Source organism: Ornithodoros turicata, chromosome 7 (genome assembly GCF_037126465.1).
Source record: "Ornithodoros turicata isolate Travis chromosome 7, ASM3712646v1, whole genome shotgun sequence".
Lineage (NCBI taxonomy): Eukaryota > Metazoa > Arthropoda > Arachnida > Ixodida > Argasidae > Ornithodoros > Ornithodoros turicata.
The window spans coordinates 32,854,652-32,881,945 of record NC_088207.1 but is presented as its reverse complement, the minus strand read 5'-3'; the positions used below and the strand labels follow the sequence as shown (position 1 = coordinate 32,881,945).

Genomic DNA, 27,294 nt, shown 5'->3' with positions numbered 1-27,294 from the left:
GCGAAAGAATAGGCGGCATTCCTGGATCGGCACATGCCCTGACCCCGTTATCTATGTTCTGCCCCAGTTCAACAACGAAGGAGACAACACTGATTCATGTTTGGTTCGACCTTTTGTATTTAACTATGTAGGTAAACTTGCTAGCCAGCGCTTGTCCTGTGTGTGCCTCACTGTCTTTGTAAGTTGTGCGCTGTTTTTCTATTTACAATGGCAGTGGCCTTGGCTGCGTCGTACCCACCTTTTTCTGCTTCTCATCACCTACGACCACAACGATCATGTTGCCACTGCATCGCCAGCCGTTCAAAGGCGCCGATATGGTAAGCAAACCAGAAATGCTTCTGCTCAACACAGACACACACACAAATATGTTGCGTTAATTTTCGATATGCCCAGTCTCATCCTGCCCAGAACTTTCTTGAGACAAAAAAAAGTATAAGTGTGCAGTATCTGTATAACCCTATGGAATGAAAAAGAAAAATCATCAATGTACTGTACATGAAGACTAAGCCACAGTTTTGTTTGCTTTGTGACAATGCTTGTCCTCGTGTACTGTACATATACCTTTGCGGCAATTCTCAGCCAACCCCAAATGGGACGTTTCTGTCTCATCCACTGTTCAGCCATGATGTGGCAGTCCCCTGTCCACTTATTTGAAGCACTAAACATTAGGAGCAAACAGTTTCGCTGAGGTCGCCAGAATTGTGCTTGACAGGCGGCAAAAAAAACTTCTTTGAGAATGGAATCAAGAAGCATCCAGGGCGATGGGACAAGTGTATGGCAGTCGAGGGTGACCCATCTGAGAAACTTGTGTTTACAACATATCATTTATAGAAACAAACGCTATAGTTCATAATTGTGCCACTCTCGCAATAAGACTGTATTTCGCGTGGAATCTAGTTAACAGAGGATCCAGACGTCCCCGCTTTGTCAACATATCTCGCTTGAAAACTTCAGAAACAAAAAAGACAAGAAACAAAAAAACGGGTGTCTCGGCCCTCGGGTGAGTTTAGCCATGCTCTTCACCCGTGCTAAAATCATAAATGCACACACACGCACGGGATCGGACCAACATGAAAATGTATTTGCTGTGATGTCCAGACATATATTCTGTATTTTCACGTCTTTCTTTTCGTGAAAGAACTTGTTTCATTTGCAGAACAAGGGCGGAGTTTGCATTTACATCGCCTCCTCTGCAACACTGAGTAGGCAGCTCACACATGAGGATGACAATGAAATTACACAATGCTTCTCGCTATAACATGCACTGGGTGGGTGGGATTCGTAAATGCAGTCTGCAATGATCCAAAGCAGGAGAGCCCAGTTCGCGACATTGGATGGAATTGGCACAGGATGTACTATCCTTTGTTTCGACACAACACCCGGCAACGCGAGGCAATACTCAATGTCACTTTAGTTTTTCACAGTTCTGAGCCGAGGTTTGCGCTGTCTCGGTGACGACAACAGACATGCATGCGTATATCACAGTCTTCGATGACTAGTCATTCACCTCGTCACACAGTCACATTTTAGAGGGACAAGGAAGGTCTCTTTTTGGTCTTCTGGTTGTTGTCTGGCAGCTGTTGTTCTTGTGCTGCCTGGACTTTGGCCCTGTTACCGAACATGGCACCGAATACTTTGGACACAGCGACGATGCTAAGTTTACGGGTCCTTGGTAGGCTTCTGTGAAAGTACAGAGTCCGTGCCTCGCGCAGGAAGTTGTGGAAGGCTAGTTCGACGCCGTCACAATTATCGGCCGCCGACACTTCGTAGAATTGGCAGCTGTATTGCGTGCACAGCTCCTGGGCCTCCTCGACGGACACTTGCCGACAGTGTTCCAGGTCCAGCTTGTTCCCCAGCAAGAGTATGGGCACGTAGGAAGGTGTGTGCAGGCGCCGAATAGCCGCAGCGTAATCTGACGCCTGCTGGAAGCTTGTCTTGTCGCAGATGCTGTAGATGACTACAAAGGCGTCTGCCCAGCGCATCTGGTCCTTCGGTGGACAGCCGTCGTCCTTGAAAGAGATCAAAATCCAGAACTGAGGAACGCTTGACAGAAAAGAAGTAGTCACAATTAAAGGGACCAGTAAGAGATCCTCATAGCCTCTGCAAACAGGCTTTAAAGGGGAACAAAAGTGCGAAAATTTCTTCATTGGGTCGTAATGCATTCAGTATGCGGAGAATGAAACGAACATTGGTAAGAAGAAATAGAGATATTAACTAAAACCCACGAGCAAGAGGGCGACTGCTGCGACTCTATACCGCTGCCGGCGCGATGTACAAGCTACATGTGACGTCAGAGGCAGGTGACCTTCCCCATTGGCGGACTGGCTTGGAATGAGCAAATGATGAAAGTGTGACGTCATGCCGCTTGTACGGGGCGTGTCACGTATGTGAACGCTGGGGTTATTTCTGCGTGCGAGCTGCGTCTGCTTGGAATACTATATGGCGAAATAGGTTGTCGCATATATGTTTCAGATAAAAGTCATTCTTGAGGGACATTCTCCGCCGTGAACTCAGAATTTTCGAGAATCTCCGCATGGTCCCTTTAATTCCTCTTCTGACCACACCTCTGGTGGCGGAATGGTCAGTACTTTTCAATGCAAACGAGATATTCCTAAAAGTAGAGCTAACAAATATAATACTTACGGTCCATCTGGAGATATCTAAAATTTCGATGTTGGTCTTGACGTCATCACATGCGACGGACTGTTTGTAAAGCCAATCTGCAAAACATGGAAAGGGTGATTCGTATCTGTCCTTTGTACATCTGCTAAACTATACTTTCTGAGAAGAAGTTTTAGATAGAACTTTCGACACGCCATGTGAACACACTCTGTAAATTCACTTTAGACCGACCATGTAGCTACGCCTGTCCATTTTCGCTTAAAAGGACTATGAAATTTCCAAAATACTACGCGTTTCTAACATGTTTGTTTTTCTTTCTTTTTCGCTGTTTCTTTCGTTTCTTTTTTTCGACGAAACTGGTTGTTGCTGTCGAGCAACCCGTGTGTCGGAAATTCTCCACGTTCCTCCTTCCTCTCGCGTTCCTCCTCTTTCTTCTTAACTGCTACACGCTTGCTTTGTATGAGTTGCGAGAAGTCAGGCGTACAGTTAAGGGGTCACTGAAGCGAAAAACAATTCCCGCGGAATGAAAAATGCCGTTACTTAGATAACAATACACAAGTAACGGGGCTCATCTGTTGCGGCGTTCGTGATGTATGCGCGAAACGGTAATTTACGCTTTTCCACTTCTCTCCTTCTCAAGGAGCGCGGCAATACGGGGTGGCCTCTCCTTGGGGATAGGGAGATCGTTTGAGGATACCACTAAGAGGCCCCTACGCGTTACCGTGCCACTTGAGGAGGTGAGAAGAGGTAGAACTTTTTTTACAGAGGCTTTTTTTTTTTAATAAAGAGGCTGTATCAAAAAGAGAGAGACGTCCGTGAGGGTTGACTGCTGGATCTTTAATGATCCTCGATGGGGATCTCGAAGATAACTGAGCCATGCCAACGTATCTCGCATCGCAAGTCGTCTTTCTTCACACTCCCCCGCGCGAATAGAGCTGGAAGACGGACGCATGGTGGCGGCAGAGTCAAGCTTGGTTCGCCTCCAATCGGTATAGGAGCTGAATAGGTCTGCTGACGGTTCGACCCCCGGGGTCATATACTCGTGATACGGCCTGAAGCACATAGCGCTTTGTGTCGGGCGGGCTATCCAAAAACTCGGGCAGAGACTTCAGCGAGTACCGAAGCTCGTCCGCGTCTATGTCCAAGGACCTTTTTCAAGGGCGTAGAGGCTGGAGTGGCCGTGACTTCAACCTCGAATGCGCTGCGCATCGTGATGTCGTTACTGACCCATTTGACCAGCTTCGTGCCTGCTTTTGGAAAAAATGTCTCTAGATTCACGGTAGAGAGTCTTCGCTTCCTCGAGAGTGTCGACTCCCACAACAAAGTCATCCACATAGAAGTGGCTGGCAAGCAAGGGAGCAGTATGAGGGTACCGAGGGTCCTGGGACAGTAAATGATGCCTGGTAGTCGCAGCCAGCAGAAACGGGCTAGACGCTGCGCCAAAGGGAACTCGCGTCAATCTCCAAGTGTCTACCGGTGGCAACGGCTCGTTCGCTTTGGGAGTAGTCTCAAACTCCCAAATACTTTGGGAGTGATCATATGTGAGGTATTGCCGTGTCGTGTCGTCATACTCCTGCATCAGTGCAGGGTCTGAAAGCAATTTCTTCGTCGTAAACTTCAATCGCTGAGATGCCAACGTTTTGTTGCCGGCTAATGCGTCGCGCTTCTGAGTATCCCAGGAAGGGCGGACGACAACCGGCCGTCAACCAGCTTAGTAGTTTATCTCAATCCTTGGAAGACAGGATGATCGTCCCTACAGCATTTCTCATTGTGGTCCGTGATGCCGAGATGCTCCAGCTCCCAAAATGTTTGCAGCTGGGAATCGATGTTATCGCGCCTCTCCTCTGCTTGGACCCCGATATGCATGACTGCGATGTTTCGTGGATAGCATAACTGTCACCCTGAATCGTCCACCCGAAGAGTGTCTCAGCGGCCACGAGACGTTCAGAAAATGTAACAGTGTTCCCCGTGACGATCTGCCAGCAATAATTCGACCCAATGAGTAGAGATATCTCTGTGGGGCTGTACGACGGTTCATCAGCAAACTGGAGCAAACCCGTGTCCTTCAAGTGCTGAGTCATATCAGGGGAAAGGACTGGCAAAGTGTCCGGGCAGATCTGACCAAATTCAACTGCGTCTATGCTGACACAACAGGGAGTGAACTGGCTGCGTAGTACAACTCTGACGGAACGGTAACTGCTTTGTGCGTAGGTAATGTTGCCGAGTGTGCGAACACACAGTTCTTCGTCGCGGAGAGGGGTGCACGGACGGTGGTGGTAGTTATTGACTCAAGATAGCGGTCGCACGCCTCACACTCGGCCTCCAAAAGGTCCGGGTCCACGACGTTCTGCACTTGCTCATCGAGTTGTTCCAGTGCCGCAGCTTTCTGCTCCAGGAATGCAAGCTTCTCTTTCAACTGCCCAGCTGGTAACGGCGTCTGTGTGAGAAGCGACGTGAGCTCCGAGATGGTACGGGTCACTGTAGAGCGACTGGTTGCGCGTTTTTTCTTCAAGCGGTCTGTTTCGTCCATCGATACGTTACGGGAAGGCAGTTCGTCCCTGTAGGTCTCGCCAGTATTTCTTGACCAGTAGTCTGCCGGAGACCCCGGGTTTCGGCACCAAATGTATCAAAAAGAGAGAGACGTCCGTGAGGGTTGACTGCTGGATCTTTAATGATCATCGATGGGGATCAAGATGGCGGAAGAAAACTGAGCCGGTGCCAACATATCTCGCATCGCGGTTGCAAGTCGTCTTTCTTCACAGAAGCTATTCTTCCTATCGATCATAAATCATGAACGACATCTTTCATTCCGCGAGTTCTACGCTATCACGCTAGGCGCGTGTTCCCGCTGCCTACATACGCTGAGATTGCGCACGGCTCGGACATAGGGACACAGACCAATCATTGGCGTCCTTTTCGGTGCGCGGTGACGTCAATGGTAACGTGACGGCGTACAGCGGTGGCAAGGTAAAAAAAAACAAAAAAAAAAACAAAGCGTTCGCTTTTCCGACAGTATAACTTCGGTTGTGTGTTCAGGAACATCTCTTCTATCGAACAAAAACGAGAAAAAATCGTTTCATATTCCTTTTAACACATACAGTCACGGGGGAACCGACGCGACCACTTAAAAAATCTCCTGATCACACGCACGCACACAAAAGGAAAATTGTTATGAAGAAACGAGAGCTTCAGCACCGCGTAGCTTTGCATGCAAGGTCGCAGGGTTTTGTTTCATTTAGTTTCAGGCGCAGACGAGTTATTCTGCCTCCCAAAGTGTCGCAATTCCGGGGCAACGAAAAACAGGAGCTGTCACCCGGCTTTCCCCCAGACAGGTCCGATCTAGGTCGCCAGTGTCAAAGTCATATCGCTGTTGCGACCAGGAACGCGTGTTCAGTAGGTTATGCAAACAAGGTTGCCGTCGCTACCGCACTGTTTATGCGTGCGGAAAAATTCGGTCGACACAGTTGCTTTCAAAAGCCGATGTCGATGATGAGGTGAAGGCGGTTACTCTCCTGTCAGTGTTTGTTTGCGTTCTTTTGCTTTCGTGCTTGATTAGAGGATGTTTACGACTGAAGACCTGCAATGTTTGTGTCTTGCGCCTTGATATAGCAGCGCCGTCACAAATCCTTTATCTTTGCGTTCAACTCTCATTCTCTGCACAGTTTCTTTCGTTTGACTTGGGTTTTGCGCATTTATCACAATGAGCTGCGACGCCACTACAAAATCGTATCATATCACGTATCACCTTACGTGCCACCGTATCACCTTACGCAGTTACAGCGGAAAAGTACTACGGTTCCCGTGTCTGTCTATTCGTGCGGCACCCGACCCGAGGAACGAAGGTGACTCTGCTCTCATAATTCACAGTAGCTGATACTATTAACTCGTATTCAGTACTACTTTCGTACAGTCGTATTCAATAACTCGTATTCAGTACCATTTTTGAAACCTTATGTGGGCAATCATGCGCTTTTCCCATCCTACAGTTGGCAATGCAACTCGCCAGCATTACTTACCGGAGTTAGACTTGTACTCGCCGATGAACCTCTTCGTCAAGAACCGTACTATGACAGCTGCAAAGATAAAAGAAGGGAGCGTCATACTTTATAGCCTGGAATTGGAATTGGACATTAAAGAAAAATATGGAGAATATGGATAATTTGAACCTACAGAAGGCGTTTTTCATTACTTCAACAATACCCCGTGATTGCTAGCTCGTTGGCAAACGGTACGATGACACTCTGAAAGGTGACCGGCATTCCTAGATTGCAAATCCTCAAAAGGCACCGTTTATCGGAATTTTGAGCGCATTATCAGTGCAGTACATGCCAGCTCTGTGCACTGAGTGTGTACATAACAATAATTGCCCGTTTTTACAATACTCTTCGCTACATTTGCCTACAGCGTCCACCGATGCCACATTTAGTATTGGTATTGGTCAGGAAAACAGGGCGCCTATATATATATCGTTTTCACGAATGAAACTGTGCTTTGACATTGCTATGCCTTCTCTTGCCCAGGGAAGCAGTATGTAGTGTTCACGAAGCAAAATAAAGTCCTAAGTGACTTTCGGAGCCAGTTGCATAAACGTCCTTGTATTCTCACGTGGCTTGGCCGCCAAAAATATAGCCAGCGCACACTTGAGCTTCAATAAACGAAAAAAAGCAATTACGCATGGCACCCGGCTTTGCTTCCCTCAGTAATTGGGAGTACATTTACACGTAAGGTGAGACAGCCTATTTTTGTGTGGCAACATACTGCACGTGACGCAGGGTATCACTGCTGATAATTTCGACCACCTGGGGTTCTGTAACGTGCGCCGGAAAGCTCCGGCACACGGTGCTAGAAGCAATGTTTACCTCCTCCACACTGCAACCATTTTCTGCCCGGATTGTTTTCCTTGTAAACACAGCAAAAGTCAGAATATATACCTACGAAAGACCCATTACGCACGTACGCTCTGCAAGGCCGTATGCTACTTTAAAAATCAAGCCCGCTTAGAACGGTTGCCGTTGTATAGTTCCAGTCAACGCATGCCCATAGCGTACCGCACGAGCTAGTTTCCCCATAGCTTTAAAGGGGCATTAAAATGCAAAAGAACCTGCTCTGAAATGAAAGTTCCGCGTTTCATTTAGTATAATGCAAGTAAAATTAGTTCACACAGCGCTATCGTTTAGAAGAAAAACGCAATAAAAACAGAGCCGTCTTTGGAGGCAACGAATGGGATCCCCAGGAGGCAAAGATTGGCGGCATCCAATGAGACAGCAGGAGAAGCGCGCGAATACCTATCGTGGGCATGTGGATTTGGAACGGGTCCGATCGTAGTGATCCGTATATGCGCGGCATGATGCGCACTGCAGTATTTTTCAATGCCGATTCACGAAATTATAGCCCACAACAGTTCTCGCGAATGTTCCGCTGACAAGGTTTATCTTCACGTCCTTCGGGCAGCGACGCCAGTCCGCTTCGCAACGCGCACTGTTTTTCACCGGGACTGCTCCATGACGTGGCACGCGCGTGCACGCGCAGCATGGACTTAGACTTAAAAGCACCGATGCACGAGCTGAAACGAAGTTCACTGCTTAGCGCCGAAGCAAGAAAGAATCCGGTATAGTTTCGATTGTAGCTCCGTAAAGGAATCAAAGTTTTGAATTATGATAACAAGGCCGAAATTAACGTCGCGTGTAACGTAATTTGAAGTGAACTTGTTTTTGCATTTTAGTGCCTCTTTAATACTTCCGAAATCAAACCGTCACACGCGCACACACCACTAGAGGTGGTATGTGCGTCCAATAAGTAGTACTATAGGATGAAGGACCAGTAAGTGGTGGTAGCATGTGGCACACTCAAAGTCTCAGTGTCTTCCTCTTGACAGTTTAATTTGAGCTGCTGCGTGGCGGGCACAGCTGGCACATAACTCTAGCTTGTCTCATGGGCAGAATGTCTTGGCGCTGTTCTGACAGACACGTTTCGGTACTTGGCCTTAACCTGAAATGGAGACTGGCCGATTTTCAGGCGGCCTTCGCCGAACTCTCGCTTCATGCGTTCAGTGGTGCCCAAGACCCCACGTTGTTTTGGGTATTTTGAATTAGAGGCGTAGAGGCGGGACGTCCAAGCTAGGTGACGGCGAGATTGATAACAATGCAAGATGCACGCCATTTACTACAAGTAACGCGTGACATACCGAGCATTTTTAAAATTTTTTATTACTATTATTTTATTTGCCACAAAGTGATAGGGACCAATGACGAAAAAGCCACTGTTCGTGGCCTGACGGGGTCACTGGTCCCCTATTGTAGCGGCGTCGTCATCAGGATATTATGCACGAACATGCAAACTACACACCAACCGAAAACATACAAACAAAATGCACTTATGATATGCTAACAACATATACACTTTTGGGCCCTTCTACGTACAAAAATACCTCGCTATGCTACGTTTGGAGGAATTTAGCAAATGTTGTATTGTCATCAAGCAGGAGAGGTATACCTATGGAGATCGTATTGCCAACTGTAGGATGGGACAAGCGAAAGCTTGCCCACATCACATTTCAAAAATAGTACTGCCCTCGCCCTAAAAACGAAGAGCAGGACCAACTATAAGTGCTAAGCAGGCAGTCCCACGGAACTACCGATGCCAACCATCCCTCAGAAGCCTTCATTGGGATCGCAATATTGGGATGGAACAAGCCGGGTAGCCATAATCATTTTCCCTATTCCATTCAGCAGACCTCCACTATACGATCCGGCATTGCACAAAGTCAAGTGGCAGACCGAAGCGCCAGGGCTGAAGCACCTCATATCCGCTCTGTTTCGGGAATTCAAAAGAAGAATTCATAACTGCTTCAAACGTCTCCGGAAAGCACACCAGGGACGGTCTCTTTTTCGGTTTGACGCTTCTGTGACAGAGAACGTCTACGCGTGAAGACGGATGTAGGCCAACACATCACGGCGGCGTCCGCGCTCGTTTCTTTTGGTCCATGTTGGAATGCCACAAGAACTGTCGCGCCCGTTATACCTGTACAATCTAAAACGTCTCGCGGTTTTGGCAAGGTGTGAGGCCGTTTAATGGAAACGTTATTCTTGGGCGTCGAGAAGTGATTAAGGTCAATTGTTTGGCGTCTACAGGAGTCCAGTGCGTTGAAAGGATTGGGTGTATACAGGTCGCACTCGCAGCCGTACGCGGCAGTATCGGGACACTCTTTTCGTTTGTAATGTTATACCTTTGTCACACGGGCAGTTGTCAATGATCATTGGAACCGATGACCATTGAACATGCGTATAGCGCCACCAAGTGTGAAACGTATCAACGTCTCAGGGAGCATTGGATCCAACGTTCCGTGACTGGTTGACATGTTATACGATAGCTGGCGCTATGCGCATGCTCTAGTTCCATGCAGTGCCGTGTATTAAAAGGGGCTCCGGTCGTGCATGAGACGTGCATATACCTGAGGCTCCATCCACTTTTTGAGGTATTTAGTCAATCACAGGTCGAAATACAGTTCCCTATTAGTGCAGGCCATCCAGTACTTATACCTCGCCCCTATTTACTCGGTACCACCATTTTTGGAGACACTGGATTGATTGGATTGAAACGGATATCACTTGTGACAGACCAAAACGACGGATTTTGCGCCCACTTTTATCAACGCCATCTGCACGGAGAGAGGCATGTTGGGAAGACTCAGAGTTGCAGAAGTAGTTGCTGGCAGAGGTGATTGGCCCGCTTCTTCGTAGCAGATGGCTGCCGGTATGAACTTTTAAATCACGTAACGTACGTAGATCGAATAAAAAATACGCAAAGATATATGGATAAATAAAATTCAATGATATCATGGAAAATCTTACGTACACGCAAAGCAGATATTTTAGACGATTTGAAAGTGGGAAAGCGCTGCACAAGCACGACGTCACCGCTGAATAAAGCGCTCGTCATGCTCGACGGGCTCCCTGTGTTACAATTCCAGTGTCGTAATGGTTCCTTGACGCAAGATGCAATGTAGTTTGGCTGCAGAGGAGGTTTAACTTCGTCAGCCAAAAGCGACAACAATGGAACTTGGAATTAGAGTTCGCCCGTCTCGATTTCTTTCTTTGCTGGCTACACGCCATCCACAGCGCGTGTGCGGCTGTTAACGGCCTTGGGGCTTGCCGTCTGGGCATCTTGTCGCGTTTGAATGGGAGCAAAAGGGACTAATGCGTTTCCTTTCTGTTTTGTGTTGACATCAATATTCACACAATCGTCCCAGGGGGGGAGCGGTTTGGAGATTTTGAAATACTACTGTACAACCGTTTCATTTCGCGACCTCAATTGGGCGTGGTACATAGGGTAAGGTAGGGCAAGATGAGACACAGGGCAAGATGCGACATTTTTTGCTCGACGCCGCCTGTCCAGACACGCGTTGCCCCATGCGCTTGAAACTTTACTCATAGGTGGCTCTGCATGTCCGCTTTATTGCACGTGGGAATTGTCCGGATTGGTATTTGCGTTGAAGAGAGAAAAAAAAATCGGTTACTTCTGCCTGGAATGTAAAGATCCGCAAAAAAGGCCCGATTTTCTGTAGTCCCCTTTCTTGTCAGCTGTGCAGCAGCGTGTCGCAGGTTTATTCTGTGAATGTAAGTCCACATCCTATTTCTTTATTCATTCATCTATATATATGCAAAAGAAACAAGGGAAAGGGTGCAGGCTAGCTGGTATAGATCCATGAAGAAGACCGAGAGACACGGACACAGAAGAGACACTGAGAACCTACGTGTGTCGTCTTCTGTGTCCGTGTCTCTCGGTCTTCTTCATGGGTATATATATGCAAAATATGGGCACTCTTGGTTATCCGGTGTTTAACTGAAAAATTAATGCATCCGATGGTATCGATGGGGCAAAGAGCGACAACTTATTGTAATTTAAATTTAATGTAACTTAGAATTAGAAACTGATCACTCAACTATTAGGTAGCGTTATGCTTGTTCCTCAGAGATTCCTTTTTTGCATATTGCCTAGGATTTTCCAGCAAATTTTCTCGTGTCGTAGGATATTTCCAGCAAAGCAGAAGTGCGCTCAAAAGCGAGCGATCAGCGACACATCAGACTGGCGGTGCCTTGTTTGCAAAGGACGGTGGAGGGAAATAGCACTGGGTTCTGTGGGGTTATATCGCACATCATGTAGGCGGAGGGCTCAAGGGGGCTGTGTAGGTGCTTAAATTGCAAAAACTAATTTGTATCATCACACATTACCACGGCGTGTCTCATCTTGCCCCGAGGGTTGGGGCAAGATGATACAATGTGCATTTTTGAATTTCTTGTTCTGTGTTTATTTTAGAACCGGTTACGTCCGTTCTGATTTACAGACTAGAAGCTCCAAACCTCTGAGAATGTGCCTATGGATAGTTTTTTTTTTTAAGCACGAGAAATAAAAATTTCATATTCAATTGCAAATGTCTGTCTCATCTTGCCCCACCTTCCCCTATATCCGCTGCCACTAAATTTCGCCAATTATGGATGCTAAAATTCGTGCCTTACTTGGTATACTTCGGGATAAGGCCGAGATCGCACGAAGCACATTTGATAAAAATTTAGTGTCGATTTTTGCGGCAAATGCGAAATCCGTTTGCATTAAGCGCCTTTTCCGGTCCATACTTGACTTCCGGGTATCCACTTCCGGTCTCAACATGACATCCGGTTGTCCACTTCCCGTCTGTACTTACAAAAATCTCAACCCGCAAAATTGTTGAAACGCAGACGACACGCTTTGCAAAGCATGCCCGCGACCAGGACGCGCACTGTCGTTTGCGATGGCAGCGCGGCCGCAACTTTCGCCACTTGCGCTGACAGCCGTCCCAAGGCGCAGTTCCCTCCGTCAGTGATTTATCCAGACTCCCCTACACCCCCTAACACCCCCAAAAAATCTGAAGACCCCTAAAATTTTGTGAGATTGCGCAATATTTTGTCACAAGCATGTAAATACACCTCCTTGCGGAGCCCAACACCCCCCAATGACGAAATTCTGGGTAAACCACTGCCCTTCGTCAAGTAATCGGAGAGATGGTTTATGTGTGTTGAAAAGAGTCCCAGAAATATGGTCGTATACGCAGCAGAGGCACAGTGAATTCGGTTACTTTCTATAAGCTCTAGGGAATACCTCGTATCCCATATACAGTGTCTCCCATCTAACTCCGAACAGATTTTTTAAAACTTAACTCAACTTAATAATTAACTTCTTAATTATAAAAGCTACGAAGTTGTCCCAATGAGAACATCTGGCCCCTTCGGTCACGTGATACCTTAGCCGTTTTCAGAACAAAAATCCATCCGATAGATCGTCCGCAAAATTTCGTGAAGGAACACCACTTTTTTTTTATTTTGTTCATTGCGCACCCCGAGAGACGCGTCTTCCCTTCACTCCCAATGTGAGAGGGTGAAGGAGCACAGTGCCGCCTCATGCGTCGAAGATGAGCTTTAGCTTGCGGAAACAAAACAAAAACAAATGTATCGGGTGACGCTATCTGAACTGCCCTTATCTTGGGTTGCATTTCCTATTTTCTTTTCTTCTTTTTCTAGGACGCGAGAGGCGATAGTGTGCTCTTTCACCCTCTCACACTGGAGGTGAAGGAAAGACGCGTCTCCGAAGATGTGCAATGAACAAAATAAAGTAAAAATGGTGTTCCTTCACGATTTTCTTACGGACAATCTATCGAACGGATTTTGTATTGCCAACTGTAGGATGGGACAAGCGTAAGCTTGCCCTCATCACGTTTTTGTTCTGAAAACGGCAGCGGTACCAGGGGACTGAAGGGACCAGATGTTCTCATTGGGACAACCTCGTAGCTTTTATAATCAAAAAGTTGATTATTAAAAGTTAATTAGGACATTGCCTTACGAGTTTGCTGGTGCCCTCCTAAGGAGTGCCCTTCACCATATGCTATATTGCAATTGATTTCATCTCGGAAAAAGTGATATAAATATATTTTAAAAATCCATTGGCATTTAGCTGGGACACCCCGTATACTCGTCGAGCATCCCAAGAAGGTGTTCATAGTTAATGAGATCACACGCTTTACTCCAATCTAGAAATATTCCCATTGCACGTAATTTCGCGTCAACATTTCCTTCGCATCTTTTCTGAAATACATATTTCCGAGAAACATACATATCGTGAAAAGAAAGAATACCAAACATGTATGTGTGCAATTATAGGGTTTGTTTAGCTTACACATTTTCGATTGTGATTTTGTGCCGCGAATAGCCTCTTTCGAACAGACCATCTGTCACGCAAGTGGTGACGTAACTGTCTGCCGTCCACAGGCACCGGGGAAAGTAATTCGGAGGCTTTTGCTCCTGAGGCAAACATAACCGTGCACGCGCATTCCTTTTTCCAAAAGAAAACAGCCGCATTTTTGGAGCAACTCCGCGGATGTTCACTCCTCACACACACACACACTAAAGCATACTCTTGCTATTTCTTTTTCTTGTTTTTTTTTTTTTTTTTTTTTGTGCCCCTGGTCAGTTGCCTGGTAGTTGCATAACGTTTTGTTATTCACCTGCGTCTGCTCCCGGCGAGGGCCCATCATTCGTCACCCATTTCGTCGTTGCACTTTCAAGTTGGGACCCCACGGGCAGGAATCGGATTTTCTGGAATGCGGGACCGCGAAACAAGGCTTTGTATTTTGGAAAGCGTCCCTTGGCAACGTCCCTGGCCAACGAGGCTGCTCCTGTGGCGCCAATCTATTTCTCCCCGTCCACGTGGGGGAGCTTGACGGCAAGTGTCGCACGTTACTCAAGGCGTTGTGTTCTGCTAACGACACTGGAAAGAGATGTTAGACAGCGCACCAAGTGGGTGATGACTGCCGGTTCACAAGTTACGTCCACGGCCTACTGGCAGATTTATAGCGACCATGTCACCTCTTTCCCATCGCCGCGACTTGGGAGCTATAGCGGTGGCGCTAGCCATCCGCTTGTTTATTATTCGAATGCTATAATTTCTTGTACTCGAGCTTACCCTAGAATTCTTTTCGCGATCAGTGCACGTCCCATGAGACATTAGTTCTTGTGAAAGTGGTCCGTAATCATCACCATTCCATGCGTACTATTGTTGTCGTCTCCCGCCGCTGTGTGTCCGCTCCTGCACGTCAAAAATCGAATTTCCACTGTCCAATCACGATGAAGATCCTGCGGGCCAGTGCATGGCGCCCCTAGCGGACCGTGCCAACACCAATAGATACAGAAAGCCTGCTTACTCGTCGACGTGACGTAACAACTAAGAGTCAGCCAACTAGGATCGTGTTTTCAACGGCCGTAGCCAATCACGAACGTGCTTTCAGCGGTCGTAGCCATGAAGACGAGCCATCGTCAGTTTCATGGGCAGCATCTGTCGTCTGCGAGTAGTAAACGTCCCCCGCATTAATTGGGAAAACAAAATAAAGCGCAACATGGTCCCATATTTTTCTCAAGACTGATTTTCTGGAAGGAGTGTTGCACTTTTAGTCTACAGGTACAAATTTGCGAAGTCATCTGCAATCATTCACGAATTTCGCAGAAGGGCGAATCGCGGTAGCAGACGAATTCTGACTTTATGTGTCGATGTAGCGAAGGAGGGAGAAGAGGCAATAAGCAGGTCTTCCGCATCTAGGTGACGTTGTTCGTGCGCACGGGACTTTGCATAGGAGTTGCTCATTATGACACGGTCGTAGGTCGCGTCTATCCAGGTGTCTTCCGATGCTTATGGACCTTTTTCACATACGCGTCGTATCCTAGCGGTTCTCCAGCGAACCACGCTCGGCGCACGCCAGAACAAATCCGCGTGTGTAGCACAAAGGACCGAAACTCGTCCGGAGTGGGACCGACGAGATTGCGGCCTTCGTACGGTCTCACCATTGGTTCCCACTTCTGTCGTCCCCATACTGCGCCATCTAGTGAAGACGGAGAGAACCCTCTCCGGTGCCTCAAGGTCATGCGCATGCGCATAGACCCTCGTGAAAAAAGGTCCATTGGCGTCGCTTGATGAGTGGATTAACTGGGTCTTCTTTTTTGTCGGTGTGAGAGCCAAAGGTAGAGGTTGGACGTTCCCTAAAAGGGACCGGTTGCACTGGCATGTTAGAAACGCGTGCAAACTTACAAAGGTTCTTACTCATCTTCGCCCCAAGTTGTGCCCGATAAATGTAAAGTACGGTTGTGAAGAAAGATATGGTGTTTCATGTTCACGGACTTCATGACCCGGGTCTCGTGACCTCGTTCTCGTTTTTTGTACTTTCGACATCTTGTAGCAATAAACAGTTAGATCGTTGCCCTGACTGGACGTCTTCTCTTCTTGTCTCCACAATTTGGTGCCGAAACCCGGGAACCCCGTTCCGCGGAGCACGAGCGGGTTTTTTGGGCAGCATTCTGACCCCTCATGGAGAACTTGGAGCGCTTGAAGAAACAGCGTACCGCGACCAGAACGACGGTGACGCGAATTATATCGGACCTGACGTCCCTCTCGGCAGCGACACCGTTACCGAGGGATCAGTTGGCAGCTAAGCTCACCTTTTTGGAAGCAAAGGCGGGGGCGTTGGCGCAGCTAGATGAGGGAATTCATACTCTCATCGATGAAGATGTGCTGGAAGAAGACTGCGCAGCCTGTGATCGGTGGAAGCAATCACGACGAATACAGTACTGGTTCGTACGCTGTTGTCAGCGTCGTCGTCCATTTCGACACCGGCTGAGAGTAGGGACGGCCCTCACTCGTCATCACACCGCGCTCCCCATTTGGTTAGTACAGGGGATGGCATCACCTTGCCGAAGCTGCGCATTGACACTTTCAGTGGTGAGCTGTCCAAGTGGCAGAGTTTTTGGGATCAATTCCGCGCCAGCATACATGACAATACTCGGCTCTCAAACGTCAGCAAGATGAAATACCTGGTATCCCTTCTAAGTGGACCGGCGGCTAGAGCAATCGAAGGGTTGAGTATCATCGATCAGAATTATACGGCAGCGGTTGACGTCTTGAAGTCACGATTTGGGTGGAGCGAGCTTCTTGTCAATGATCACCTCGACTCTTTGTTTGACCTGAAGCCAGTAACGTCTATGCAAGACGTCAAAGGTTTACGATCACTGCACGAAGCTGTCACTGCCCAGGTACGGAATTCGCAAGCCTTAGGGGTTCCACAGACCCAGTATGAAATACCTGTTCACAGAGCTATCGTGCGTAAGGTGCCACATGAGCTCGAGTTGGAGTACTATCGAATGGAGGGAAGGGATGCCACCACGGCTGCCCCTGCGGACGCCTCCGGAACCAGTGGAGTCAACAGCGTGGATGATTCCGCAACGCCCGAAAATTTGTGAAGTCTTCTTCAATTTCTGGAGAAGGAAATTAAATATCGTGAGCGACTTCCACGGGACACATCAGTCAAAAACTACGGCTTTCGCTTGAAAATCCAGGACGACCGCAGTGGTTTCAAGCGTGGGTCTTCAATTCCAGCGTCTGCAGCGTCTTTAACGGCAACTGTAAGGGAATCTCAGTGCATTCTATGTCATTCAAAGCAGCATGTCCTTGAGGGTTGCATTACTAGCATCAGTCCCGACGAAATTAGGCAAAACGGTAACTTTAACCATAGATTGAGAAGTTACCCGTCAAAACGAACTCGTTACAAGTTAAGTTACCGTGTGCAAAATGTAACTAAGTTAATAACGAAGTTCTTCAGCCTGAAATGTAACTCGCAGTTAGTGAGTTACTTAAAAGAAAGAACGAGTTACTTCCAAGTTACGTACTTCGATTTGTTTCGGTTTCAGTCTGTCTACCAATGTCATGATGACGTTTCTCTGGTAAAGGTCTATTCGAACGCTAGCATCTTACTCCGTGTGGGCGCACAATGGGTCAGCTTCATTTCAATGGCAGCGGTTCTTACTTCCTGAATAAAGTACTGTCATTGATTGAATATCACGTTTTATGGCAAAATACCATGAAGGAACCGGAGAGAAAGCAAGAAAATATGTGGACGTGAGTGAAAAGCGAGTTAAAAGTAACTTGGAACTTAACTTAACTTACCTTGGCAAAGTTACCTGAAAAAGGAACGAGTTCGTCTAAAAGTTGCCACGGCGCAAAAGTACCTAGTTAAGTTACAAGTTACCAAAAAAAGGAACTTAGTTACAGTAACGAGTTACTTGTAACGAGTTACCTCGAACTCTGACTTTAACATTGACTCCATTAACATTGACGTGGACCTGCACTCCAAGTTTTACAGCGAACGGGACAATAGGCAGCGCCGCCTGGATAAAGAAAGCCTGCTCAATAATCTCCCCTTCCCCCCTCGCTACGTGGACATACTATGCAGGGTGCCTCACGAAGGTCCACGGGATGAATAATTCGTAAACTGGTGGAGATTGACAAGCTTTAGCTTTCTTCTTGGTGAGCGTCCCCGAGACATTGGCCAAGAACTAAGCAGTGAGTGGCTCATTTTCATACGCTCATTAATTAAATAAAAATCATAACACCTCTTTTTACTGATCGAACCTTCAGCGAAAAATATTCCAGAAAAAAAAAAAGAACGCGTTGACACTTAGAGCCGTGTTCAACTAAAGAAGGAAAAGATAATGTACTCCATCAGCTCTCAAAATATTACTGCGCCGCAGATGGGGTAGCTGGACCACTTTAGCTGGACGCAGAGAGGTCACGCTCTCTCCCTGCGCCAGAGAATGTAATCCATCATACTCGCTCTGCTTCCGTATTGGCTGTTAAGAATGGCCGCATGGCACTACGCTGCAACAGAAAGTGCGCTCTGCGACTGATGCCGCTGCAGTAATTCTCTTTGCGCGCTATTGCGACTCGTTATCTCGAACTGCAGACTGTAGCACGGTACGTACACGGAACTAATTGAAGTACGTTTCATGTGCCGCGATGTACTAACTGAAATAAACATCCCGCGCCCCTTTTCGCGCGGTTTCGGTTCTGCACACATTTGCTTCTCTACAGGAGCAGTTTTGCAATGTATACGACGGATCAACGAATTATACAGAACTGAGACGTCCCTCGTGATAAAAGGGAGTCGCCTTTGGGCATATATTGGTGTAGAAGCGTGAGGGAGGGCTGGAGGCTAAGATGAGGGCGTCACAAAGCTCGTCTGCTCGTTGGCCGCCATTTTCAGCAAAACCGGCGAGCTTGTCTACTAAACCAGCGCCTGCTGTCGCTAGCACAGCCCCATACCGGTGCTGTCGGCGCTTTTTTAGTAGACGCAGCCTTTGTGACCACCGGACGTAGTTATAGTACGCTACGGACGCTATGTAGTTGACGGACCAGATTTCTTTTCCTTCTTAAGTTGGACACGACTGTAGTGATTTTTTTATAGTAATTAATTGGTTTCAGTTTACATAATTCTTGTGCGGAGCAATGTGTCAATGCGTTCTTTCGCTCAGCTATCCGACTGCCAATTACGTATTCATCCGCCTGGTTCACGCAGGGGGGTGACGGACGGAAGAGACGCTTGGGTATGGCCCAGGGGCGGATTTAGGGGGGGGGGTCCTGATGTCCTGACCGCCCCTCAATTTCAGTCGTTCCATAGAGTATCAATTGACCTTGGTACTAGTATGGTAGCATGCTTTCCAAGGGAGGACCCCCCCCCCCCCCTCAGAAAAATTCTGGATCTTCCCCTGGAATGGCCTTCTCCTTCTCTACCCGGCTAGTACACAGTGGTGACGAAAAGGGACGGACACAACACGCAGCACTGAAAGCTCGGATTATTACGAAAATCACTGTTGTGTACAGCGGAAATATGGCAGTCGTTGAAAAAGCCAGGCTGCGGCGGGAAGGCTGCTGACTGCCATATTCCGACTCTTCACGTTCTAAGGCATTGAAACTTGTTGTGTTCGCCTGTCTGTGTGTTACAGCCTCAAAGCAGTTACTTTTCACAGTGCTGTGTGTCGTGTTCATCCCCTTTCGTCCCTCTAAGGACTGTACTGTAAGGTTTACCGCTTTTTACTGTGTATCTAGACAAATACCCGACACGTAGAAATGTTTTCCTCAATATTGTGTTGTGCAGCACATTGTGTGCATGATGTACGAAACACCTGTCACAAGTGTCGCAACACCTTTAAAAGCCACCTCGTAACCAATGTTCACGGGCTCTCAAATGCGCTACATCTTCACGAAAATGTAATGTCACATATGCCTGTCACTGCCGTGGCCGATGGGCCTTTGACCATTCGGACTGTACTTGTTTTTCGACCTCACTTTAGTGTGCAAGACTCGAGGATTTTTTTCTTAATCACATTCTTTTTTACATAATCTCGTGCTCTATATTGTTCAACTTCAACTCCGAAATCCACTCCATGTCCCCAACTCTGCTGGTCCTGGAATTCACATACAAAGGGCTCCGCAGATTACGGGATAATCAGCGCAGTAATCAAGGGGCATCCCCTGATATACATGAACGTTTGCTGCAGTAGATCAGACGAAAGGCGTGTATGCCTATCGCCGCCTGCAAGGAGCTCTCCAATTCGTGCGGATGTTTCTTTTTCCCCTTATGAGACCGGAAGACGCATCGGTTTACTAGGTTTACCAAGGAATGGAACTGGCACGAGAGCGAGCGGCTGACGATGGATGACAATAGGGGATTTTCCTTTCCATTCTCGTACCATCTTTACCAGGGTGTCGAACCGAAACGTTTTTCGTTCCGGTTTTCTTCCGGTTACATCATAAACGATCCGATACCGGTTCTGCTCCGGAGCAAAAAAATAACGGTTCATACCGGTTTTAACCGGTTCCGCTCCTGCTGGGAATATTCACCCCCAGAAAAAAAAAATCAATGTTACGAAATGTAAACCCGTTTTTTCCGCACACATATTATTTAACATTAATAGACAGCTGTGAAATTGGTAGCTCCTGGTTCCTGTAGGTTACTGTCTGTTCAAATAGGCTTTTTACTTTCTTGAAGCTACAAACGGACTTGTTTGTCGTGATGTCATACGTAAAGTACTTTCTTGCTGGGTTGGAGCGATGGCGCCCCATCCGAATGTCTGTTGATACTGTCTAGCCAGCAAGCACCACCGCACGAGTACGACGCAAATCGAGGAACACCTTCACTCACAAACGCACTCGACGGCTCCGTTTTATTTTCTTCGTGTCCTGTCCACAAAACAGTTGCCACTTCGCACGGGCTTGCCCTCGCGTATACGTAAATGTATTCAACTTAGCTGCTCTCAAACAAGGGACGCGTTGCGCGACATTACCGATAGAGAAGCCGTTATGCAGCCCCTTGGATCGCTGTTTAGTTGAGGAGAGTTTGGAGGGTCAGATTAAAACGAACACTACGGCACATTGCTAGAGAGTCACATGTATCTCTAAGTCTGTGTGCGTGCGCGAACGATAAACCATTACAATGGGATCCTAAGGGTCATAGTATACCGACATCCGTAACCCTCGTATAGTATCCATGACATGACTTCAGAGCACACGACGTCTGTTTCATTCGCCGATCGGTAGTCCAAACCGGCGAAGTTTTTTCTTGGACCGAAAACTGTTAAATATATTTTTCGGTTTCCCTCCTGAGCGAAAAAAAAACGTATACGGTTTCGATTCCGTTCCGGTTCGCACTAAAATAGCGGGTTTTTTCGGTTTTCGGTTCGCTCCGACACCCTGATCTTTACCCATGTTATCTGCTGTATCTGCGTTATCCACTTGTTTCCATCCATTTTTTTATCCATTTATCCATTTTTTCTTGTCTGTACCAGGAATGAAAGCCGAACCACAGCAGAAAAGAGAGTGAGTGAGCATCAGGAACGGAAACTATAAAACAAGAAGGAAAAAAGAAAACTGTTTGCGTCTCCCTTTCTTTCCCTTTGTGGCTAATGGCCATTCTACGTGGGGCAGAGGAAGAAGAAGAGGTATGATATGGTCGCTGGTACGAGCTCCCTTGTCCATGTAGCACCGTCTGCTGCTATGCTGCTGTGGGCGACACCTATTTGGCAAGAATAGATAGAGTCAAAACCCTTGCCAAGCATCCGATGACTGTGACGAAATTGCCAGCTGAGCGGTAGCTTCGGAAGAGCAAAATATACGTCACCACTGACGCCCTTGAACGTTGCTTCGATCTTCCGGCGCACCACGCACCCACGCGGAAGCGGCTTTGGAAAGGTGCAGGACGAAATGTTATCGTCTTTCAAGTTCTGTATTGAATTGTATGGCACTGGCGTATTTCTTCATCGGAGCGCCTTCCTGCTAGACATGAGGAACAGATCGAATAAGAAACGGGTGACCGGCTATTCTATCCACCTCTCCTTATGTGTTTCCGCTCCTGTTTGCTGCTGGGGTGCCGCTCCAATGGAGAAATGAGACACCCTGGATATTCCGTAAACTATTGTCCCAAGCCACTCTAAAAGTAAAAGCGAAAATGTTCCAAGAGACTCTGCGTACTTCCACTTGAGTGTGAGTATTGCTAGAGGCTAACACGTTTCGGCAACAGTGGTGACGTAGTACGTGCTGCCCACGCCGTTTCGGGGAACTGCGTTTTTAGGCATGGTACCAGCAACATCCGTAGAGGGGGCAGTAGAAAGCCAGCGAAGGCATTATCTGACGACAGCTTCCTCTCTCTCTCTCTCTCTCTTACTATAAGAAAAATAGAAGCTGTTTAGCTGCACGTAGTATATGAGTTTATAGATGCTTCCACTGTTTGCAAACAAACGACGCAAACCGGAAGACTTACGGGGAGCACATCCATGCAGTTGACGCGCGTTGGCGCCCCCTGGCGTCGCGAAAGGGTCTCTTTGTATTACAATACATCTTTCACATCACTCCGCAGGATTGCCAGTAGGATCATATCATTCTTCTACTTCTATCGCGTATCGTTCTATCGCTTGGCGTGGCACCTTGGTATAATAAATCTGGTGCACAATTCCCCTGCACGGTGGTGTGACTCAAGCGTGGGAAACGAACCAACCTGGCCGCAAATGTTTTGCTGAAGGGGTTGGATAGTGTTAGTGTGACTCAACAAGTGCCTTATCTAATCGAAACTCAACGAGGACCAATAAAGCAACGACAGCAGCAGGTGTGCTAGCAGCAAATCGCATGTCACTGGAGCGTTCTTCATTTTTTCATCTCCATGCATACTTTTAAGTATTGTGCATAATTAGCTGACTATGGATTGAAATATGTACACAGTTGCATGAAGCAAAGATGGGAGGGGGATCCTGACCCACTTTTCGAACGCGGAAAGTTTCCACTGTTTCCCTCGGCGAACTATAAGGATTTCAAAACAAGATGGCACAAGAAAACAAAAAGAAAAGATTTACGTCTCACGCGTCAACAGCACACGAGACGCCCTTCTTGTTTGCAGCATCCGTCGTAGGCAGTTTACAGAGTGACCACTACTATACTCCCGGTCCCAATTAATGAAAATGTCTCGCGTTTCATTCATTAGACTCATGATAATTTCTCGAACATGTAAACACATGAGGGGGCATTCGTGGAACTATTATGACGGTCCGCCGGCGATGTGCTAACAAGTTCCTAGGAAAAGGGACGCGCATTGATAATTTTTCCGAGGGCACAGACATTGCGAAGTGTCGTGAGCTGCAGGGAAGAAAGGCAAGTATTGTTGACGGCTCCGTCGCACTGGAACTGTTCCACATGACCGGCGCCACGGACGTCTTCGTTATGACGTACTGTTGCCTTAGCAGACGACGCCCGACTATATGATTCCAGTGATGGAGTAATAAGAAAGGGAAATGGCGTCTCAGCTGGCATTAGCCAGTATATTGTGCGTCATTTGTCCTCTCATCTAGCAATGCGTTATTCGCAATGAGGAAATCTTCCGTAATTTGTTATCTGTTTGTACCTGTTATTTTCAGACTCCATTTTCAAAGGAATTACATAGTTACTCGTTTCTGGCATGCAGTGAGCCACACCAGCAAAGCATCTACAGCGGACGGGATATTTAAAATAGGTTATGCAGGGAGGTTGGTCATAAAAAATTAGGACCTGCAACTCTGCATTTATCAGGAATGCAAGGGTGTCTATATAGTTCATGTGACGCATCCAAATACACAGCTGCAGCTTTCGCCTGATATGTGACACGGTTAAAGATGAAAGGTCGGTCCTGTGCCCAGCCCAAGGGCTTCAATGGTCAAACGCTGGAATGGTTGGTGACAAAGCAGCGCTCTCATGTTCAAAGGACTTGCTGCAATGCCTATATGTGGACAAACACAAACAGGACCGCTGTAGTTCGTGGACAGTACAGTGGAGCAGGAGGACGTGCTCCGTGTCCGAACTCGTGCTATATGCCTATATCCAGCGTCTTGCGTGCTCAGGGTTTTCCCTCTCAAAGCTCGCGTTTTTCAGTCCGTGTCACTTATGCCATAATCAATAGCATAGATATTCAAAAAACGTAAAAATGTGGGAACTGAAATATACTTTAAAATTAAATCTTATTCCTTCACGTGCGTGGTTAACCGGCTTCTTGCGTTCAAGGTCCTAAGGACCTTGGAACCTTGTCGTGCCCGAACCACAAGCACCTGCACTGCAACTACAACTATGTTATTCTCCACTTAAACGCTTTCTGCTGTCACGAATTCCTTCATGAGCATACATGGCATGTGACGCCCTTTATTTTACCTCCCGTCACTTTCTCGGGGCTGCAAACAGGAGAACAGCGGTGCGGAAACTCTTGCTATGACAGCTTTCTCAACGCTGAACCCAAAGCACGGGAAGCATTTGCAGTCAAGGCTGCGAGGGAGCTATTTTCTGACGGCGACGAATGAATGAATTCTTGTTGGCCATCGTAGCGCCTTGATGGGAATGCTTGCGGTGACGCAGGGCACGTGGGCGCCCACGGTCTAACTGTGAGCTTCTTGGAGTAAGACATCCACCACCCCTGCCCACTTCACAAAAAGCCACTAATATGGAAACATAATATGGTGTGTTTTCCTGTCAGCTCTTTGTCGTCTTCTGATTTTTCCTATTTATTCTGGTAGTCAACCACCCTCTTAAGCTTCTAATATATATATATATATATATATATATATATATATATATATATAAATGGGATGATGTGATGGAAAAGATATCACATGTTTCCCTGAAAGTTTTCATTTCCTTGAACGAGAGAGACCACACAGAAAAGTGGCTCCTCAGGGTGATGCCCCGCTTGTGTTCATGGCGCTCATGTTCTTCTGGGACTGTTGATGGTTACGCCGTTTCTGTTGTATAGAGTCCTCGGGGTAAAAGTGCTGGGATAAGCCAGTGCTTCAGAAAACATAGCACTGGTAACGTTGTGATCTATCGCACTCCTCGACGCTGGTTGCATGTGACTTGCTTTTGTTTGGTCTGTTCGTGCATTCCGCAGGGAACCTCTCAGCACTGTTATTACCAGAGGTATCACAAGGGACAGATTTCCTTCTTATGGTCCCTAGGTCCCTAGTGTTGTCTGCTTCTACATATATCTGTTGTTATCCACTCAGTATTATTCGAGGGATGGCCGCAGTATTTATCAGCCTTTAGGGCAATAATGTAAGTAGTCCGAACCGCCCCAATGAGAAATTGTTCCACTGACTGAAAAGGCACCAAGTCTGAACAAGACATCTCACTACTTGTGCCACCCCACACTTCCTCGGAGGACACTTTCTGTGAACCTCCACTGAATGCATCTCGCACGCTCTAAAATTGGGTAGAAACCATAGGCACCTTTGTTTCTTTGTTTGTTTATTTTTATTTATTTATTTTTGCATGCGGAACTAGCAAAGATGATGATTGATTGTGTTGCACCACAGGTACCTGTATAGAAGTTGCAGGCCTCCATCCGGATGCTTTGCGCTGAGAACGTCGAGTATGTTTCGATTTTTGAATGACCATCAGATCTGCCTAAGACGGGTAGAAATTGAGCGAGAGCCGCCGATATTTCGAACAGAGACTGTTTTTCTTCTGGGCACCGTCCTCGTCAATGGTATGGTATTTAAAGGGTTAGGTATGACGTGTTGAAGGTTCATGCGGATTGTGGGTCAACAGCCCGAGATGAATAAAGCGCCCGTTCAGGCTTTTACGGCCAAAGTGAATGGCCGCTTTGTTAGAGTGTGGAAGGGATGCCTGTCTCTTATTATTATTATTTTCTTTTATGTCAACAAAGCGCACAACTGCTTCCATTGCTGTCCTTTGACTCTCAGCATTTCTTCTCCCGGGAGGTGTATTTCAGCTGGATGATGTAGCAAATGATCACGACCTCAGCTCGCTGTTTCGTGACGTGCGCTGTCGAGACAGAGAAATCAGACCTGCTCGTCAATCTGTCGCTCGAGCTGCCACCTGACGCAGTACTATGCGTAACGCACCCCCTGCCAGTGACGATGTAGGATTTCCTTGCTATTCACGTCCTCAATATGAGGTGACTAGTGGCCTGCAAGGGGACTCGGGAATTCCTACTGCTTCCTTCTGTATGCTAGAGGCATTGCGAAAGTCGGCATTCTGTCAACGGACTCTCTTACATTACGCAATAGACATTCTACCCGTGACAGTTATAGGGTGTCTCATTACGGCTTTTCCGCAGGCAATCAGGACGGGGCCAATGCACATGCAGTTACTCTGTCTCTTCTTTCTCTCGGAAATTAGGACGTTTTGAAGCGTCTCTTCTGATGCCTTACCAGTTACGACGCTGTCGGCACTGTTGGACTTCGCTGCGCTTCGTAGCGGAATAGTGATGGTTCAGCTGCATATTACGTTGGCAGAGCGAGAGAGAAAAGAATTGCCGCTAAAAAGTAGTGAAGCACCGTGATATTTTCATGGGCTTCGGGCTAGGAAAGGGAAAAGAAGAGGAACAGAGAGAAAACCATGCTGGCTACACTTCGTTTCTTTTCTTTCTAACGCAGAAAATTTTTCCTGCTGTTTCGTTCCTTGAATTCCTAGGAGTGTGTCCTATCTCAATGGCGTCGAACGGTACCAGATGTACTTCACGATGATTGTCGGACTACGGACCGCTTGACATCAGGAAGGTAGAACATGAAAGAACTGATGTTCTGAGGCTGAGGATGTTCGAGTCCTACAGCTGGCTAACCTTTTCAGTGACTCATCTTTCGTCAGGAAGGTACTCGGTGACTGGCCAGCCGTCTATGTTCCGCTCTGTGACTTCCTTCCTCAGGACTCGTGTGGAATACACATCCTTTTAGTAATCTGGGGTGGCTGTCCTGGTTCTTTTTCAAACCCGACCGAACTTCCTGATGATCTCCTCGGCAAGTTCGTCCACGGCAGTACGGTCCTTTGGTGCTTCTTCTCCAGGACGCTGCCTTGTAACTGTCATCGTGGCGAACATTCTTGCTTCATTCTCATACGCCAGGAAAAACAAACAAGGACCAGGCACCTATACCGTGCGCGCAGTTTCTGTTCAAACGCTGAGTATACGTTTGTAAAACATCTTTACGTAAGACATGTTTATATCATGCGGGCATTATGTAAACAGTTCGCAACAGCGTGAACGTTTCTTTCCGGTATTCTCGTCGTACCCTGACAGCCGGGACAACGTGAAGGACAGCTAATTCCTTATTCCGTGACTGAAACTGACACGATGTATCCTCAAAGGCCTTCAAAAATTTGTTATTCTTTCACGACGGCCTGCGAAAACATGAGGGTCTTCGTTAGTCTCTACAGTTTTACTGCCATCTTGTTTCAAGTTCCCTGCCTGTGTTGTTGGAACCGCGGAGGGTCGAGCTAAATAAACAGCCTGCTTACGATTGG

General features: G+C 47.2%; 1 protein-coding gene across 2 annotated transcripts in view; it reads right to left on the bottom strand.

The window, feature by feature from the left end:
• Positions 1-1,060: 1,060 nt before the first annotated feature.
• LOC135400877 (ras-related and estrogen-regulated growth inhibitor-like protein) overlaps positions 1,061-27,294 on the bottom strand; it is a 35,970-nt gene continuing 9,736 nt past the window's right edge. For both annotated transcript variants that reach the window (XM_064632844.1, XM_064632843.1), the window contains exons 2-4: positions 6,639-6,695; positions 2,644-2,720; positions 1,061-2,009 (exon numbers count right to left, since the gene is read on the bottom strand). In XM_064632844.1, the coding sequence (XP_064488914.1) occupies positions 1,527-2,009; positions 2,644-2,720; positions 6,639-6,695 (617 nt within the window). In that variant the 3' untranslated portion in view covers positions 1,061-1,526. The remainder of the gene's footprint in view (positions 2,010-2,643; positions 2,721-6,638; positions 6,696-27,294) is intronic.